Consider the following 4,333-nt stretch of genomic DNA (forward strand, 5'->3'; position numbering starts at 1 on the left):
AGCTACTCTCTAACCTCTAACGTTTTGATCACCAAAAGAACTTGCACATCTTTTGTGAATGAAACAAAACTCATCTTCTCTTATGAGATTATCTCATGTTAATGCTTAAAATTGTACTGTTTTATACATAAAAGGCTAAATATGCTCTCCTCTATTAACATTGTTAAGAGGAAAGTAACCAAATAAAATTTTCAGCCCCTTCTATCGTTGTTAAGAGGCGTTGATTGAAAAAAAAAACGCGAATGCGTGTCATTGTTGTCGACTTTCAATTCTATTTTAGCAGGTTATTTCTTTGTTTTTGATATATGATTTCTATTAAATTTAAATGCGAGATAATAATTATTTATGAAAATAATTTTTAACAATTGATATTTCAATAATTATTATATTGTAATTAAAATAAATTTTGGATTTAATAAAAATATGAATCAGAATTCTTTCTAAATGAAAGGTCCTAAATAGACACCTATATCCGGCTTTCCTAAAATCGTCCCTGATCGAAGGCCCTAAGCGGGAGCCTATGTCTGCTCACCCTTGAGCCTCCCGTACATAGATGAATATATATAGGGTGTTGCTATTTACCGCCTCCAAATTACTTATCAGCGTCTCCATTTGGACAGTTTTACCCTTTTCAAAAAAAAAAATCAAAACTGAAAAATTTGAATTTAAAAAAAAACGTGAAATTTGGCTTTGGCGGATGCCGGATCTGCCAAGGCATTGGGCTGGACGGATCCAGCACCCACCCAGCACATTGTTCTATTTTTAGTGACAAAAATGCAAAAAAAAAATACTTTTTTGTGACGAAAAATGAAAAATCGTCACAAAAAACATATATTATTTTCATGATTTTTTTGACTAAAAAACATAAATTTTAATGTTTACAACTCGTAATCATCCATTTCTGAAGTTTAGATTGTCACACATTAATTATTTTTATAATTTCAATTATTATTGTTTGAGTTTGTGATTTTGGAGAGGGAATTTTTAATTTTTAATCAAAATTATAAAAAGGGCAAAAATTTCCAAATGGAGATGGTAACTAGTGAAAAGGAGGCGATATTTAGCAATTCAATATATATATTGTATACTCTTTAATCTTAGGGGTATTTTTATTTACAGAGTAGTAATAATAATAAATAATAATAATGATGATAAAAAAAAGTATTATTGGACTTTTTGGATGGAATGGCTCCATCATAATTAATATTATATTATTATTATTATTATTATTATTATTATTATTATTATGATTATTTTAAACTTATGTTTCATTTTACAAATGGAAATATGATATTACGATTTTGTTCACTTTTATCTTTACACTAATTATTTTCTCATAAAATGAAATGTTTCTCTTTTTCCATTAGTCGAATTCCATTCGATTCATCGTAAAATCTATCGTTTTTATTTAAAGCCTTGAATGAAAGCGTAAACTTTTACATAACTAATTCCAACAAATAAACACGAAAACGAAAATGTACCCTTAACTAAGCTTTTGTCTTACAAAAAAAACACCACCAAAATGACCGAATTACATATATCACCTTAATTACTTTTGTGTATTAGACAATGAGCTTGTGAAGAAATCAGAGACTCAATATTATCTTTCATATTTGTTGGAATTGTGTAGGAATCACCAAGCTTGTAAATAAAACATATTAGAAGAGACAGTTGATGATTTCATCTTCATGTATTCTTCATTGATGTCCTTCCATGCATTTTCTGCCATTTTCTGTATCTCTTCCATCGCCTTTTCTCTTGAGACGTCGTGTTCTTTCATATAGCACTTAATACATGATACCTCGTTATACTTGTCATCCTACAAAATATACATTTGCATTTTATTTTAATGGAATATGATTTTTTTTTTTTTTTTTTTTTTTTGTAACAAAGCCAAGTTATTATTACCTCAATATCATCGTTCAAACGGCAAAGTAAATTAACAAATCCTTCAATTTTGGAATTGGTTTGAAGCCATATGTATTCTTGAACTTGTACCATATCTTTCATTCCAATAAATGAAGCTGCTGGATATATAAGGGTGCTGATTGTGATCGATGCATTATCCAAATACTCATCCAACAGTGGATTATACCCTTCCTCAAACCATTTTTTTTCCAGATATTCACATCTCACGAGTTTCTTGAACTATTCAAATTAATAAACAAATACTATAAGAAAATAAATCATCATTCAAATAACAAAAAGAAAAAAAAATATCTTACTGCTTCTTTGACAAAAGAGTTTCTGCCGTCTGTCTCTGTTTCGTTATGAAGATCAAAAAGAGCTTTGAGTATGTCTTTCATGTATTCTGGTAGTTCATGACTTGGATCAACTCTACCCCTAAAAAAATGACGAAAGATCAGATTGGTCGGGTGTATTACTCTCGGGGGTGGTTAAGAAAAAAGAAGTAAACCTTTGGATAGCGGCTGTAAAAGGATGGAGTTGATCGAGTCGTATGTATCATCAACCACTGTTACCATTGTTGTATACTTAGCCGTAATGATTCTGCATAAACTAAATTGGGGTTGAAATTGGGAGCCAAGTGCCCAAAAATAGTTCTCCACGATTCTGTCCCTTATATGACTCATATTTTCAACAAGATTCAGCTCTTTCCACCATCTGAATAATAATTAATTAATTAGTTTTTCTTCAACTCAATGAATAAAAAAAAAAAAAAAGAAATTCATACCTGGAGAGTAATCCTAGCTCATGTTTGTACAGCAATTGCAGTCGATTAAAATCCAACTTTGCAAACTTGAGCAGTGTTTCATTTCGTAACTCATCATCTTCCTCGTACAAAGGTATGTACTGTCGAGCTTCTACTCTATTTGCATTTTGGTGAAATGAGCAAAACAAAGCATTTTTTATATGCTTTTTTTGAAGATTTGAGATTAATGAATTTTCACTTTCAGATACTGTTTCAAGATGTTTTCTCGTAAATGAAAGGGCTTCATCTAATATATCTTCTCCTCGTACTGCAACAAAGGTAGCTTCATATAAGCTAAGTATGCCTTTCACATCATTCCTTAAGCTTTCCTCGAATTTTCCTTGGCTGCTCTTGAATTTTCGGAACACATCTGAATAGTTCATTCAGCATATGTTATATAAAAAAGGTAAGCAATATTGAATACTTATATATAATAAGATCATTTAGAGTTTTGTGACATACCACAAGACATTTTGAATCCATGTTATCTTAAAATTCGAAACATAAGTGCGCTTGCATACAAATTATAGTCATTTTGCTCAACAACACTAGGAATCATATGAGTAAAAATGAAATTGAGCTGCTCGTCAATTTCCATCTCAAAATGATAGGATACACCAAGCCGACATAACAAATAGATAAACTCAATGTTGTGGATTAAATCTTTTTTGGATTGAATCAGCATATCCTTAACTTTTCCTTTTAAGTGTTTCCACCTCTTTTGTCAATGATTCATATTCCTGCGTAAATGCATTCTATTTTTCAAGGAACAAGGTATCAAAATATATATATGCATAAAATAGAACAAGTACAGAAAAAAATTAGTAGGTACCGAATCAAGAGATAATGAAGCAAAGCTACTTCCCCACAAGGAAGCAGGAAATACTGTTAGTGGAACATCTTTTGCCATTTTCGGGGTACGCAAAATATGATTGCTTGCTATATCTATGCTCTACTTCTATGAATACTCACAATTTATAGACAAATTATACTACACGGATGATGTGGTGCATCTGTGCATATAGTACAGTTTCTCCAATTTCTATTATCTTTTCTAAATAGTTTATAATTAGAATAGTTTGATACTTATCTTAAAATCAAAAAGTTGATAGACCTAAGTATTTTGATAAAGTGATATATATTTTATTTTGATAAAGTTGAGCATCGGTCCCTGTTACGGGACCGATACAAGAACCGATGCAAATACTAAATGTCATGACGCTTGCAACGGTCCTAAATAAAGGGATGATGCAAATAGGCCTTTTGTATCGCACTTTATAAGGACCGATGCAAATGGATCGATGCAAATGCCCATTTTTCCACCAGTGGAACTTTTTTGCTTCACCTCCATTACTCAGTTGGCCTTTTCCTGGTGAAACACTGTATTTGTACATAAGTATGGCCGAAGATTCAATTGGCATGGTATTAATTTGAAAGGAGGGGACAGAGCAATTCACTGTGTACTATATTAATAGAGACTTAAGAGATGCCTAGATTAGATATGTGAAGCTTAAAAAGATTGCTTTTGGAGTGGTTATCACCGCATAGAAGTTAAGACATTATTTTCAAAGACATCCCATTGTTGTCAGAACTGATATGCCCTTGAGCAAGATCTTGTAGATG

At 31.3% G+C, this 4,333-nt stretch overlaps 1 protein-coding gene across 4 annotated transcripts; it reads right to left on the reverse strand.

The window, feature by feature from the left end:
* Nucleotides 1-1,382: 1,382 nt before the first annotated feature.
* LOC136226809 (probable terpene synthase 6) lies at nucleotides 1,383-3,781 on the reverse strand. 4 transcript variants are annotated; one of them, XM_066015464.1, is made up of 7 exons: nucleotides 3,543-3,781; nucleotides 3,173-3,450; nucleotides 2,693-3,080; nucleotides 2,417-2,622; nucleotides 2,226-2,343; nucleotides 1,909-2,148; nucleotides 1,383-1,819 (listed from the first exon to the last, which is right to left on the reverse strand). In XM_066015464.1, exons 2-5 carry the CDS (start codon nucleotides 3,180-3,182, stop codon nucleotides 2,303-2,305), a joined length of 645 nt encoding a protein of 214 aa, XP_065871536.1. In that variant the 5' UTR covers nucleotides 3,183-3,450; nucleotides 3,543-3,781; the 3' UTR covers nucleotides 1,383-1,819; nucleotides 1,909-2,148; nucleotides 2,226-2,302. The 4 variants fall into 4 exon arrangements, with proteins under 4 accessions (XP_065871536.1, XP_065871538.1, XP_065871537.1 ...); XM_066015466.1 differs by having other exon boundaries at nucleotides 3,173-3,465; XM_066015465.1 differs by having other exon boundaries at nucleotides 3,173-3,781.
* Between the last annotated feature and the right edge of the window lie 552 nt (nucleotides 3,782-4,333).

This window comes from Euphorbia lathyris, chromosome 4, assembly GCF_963576675.1.
Source record: "Euphorbia lathyris chromosome 4, ddEupLath1.1, whole genome shotgun sequence".
In the NCBI taxonomy this organism is placed as follows: Eukaryota; Viridiplantae; Streptophyta; class Magnoliopsida; order Malpighiales; family Euphorbiaceae; genus Euphorbia; species Euphorbia lathyris.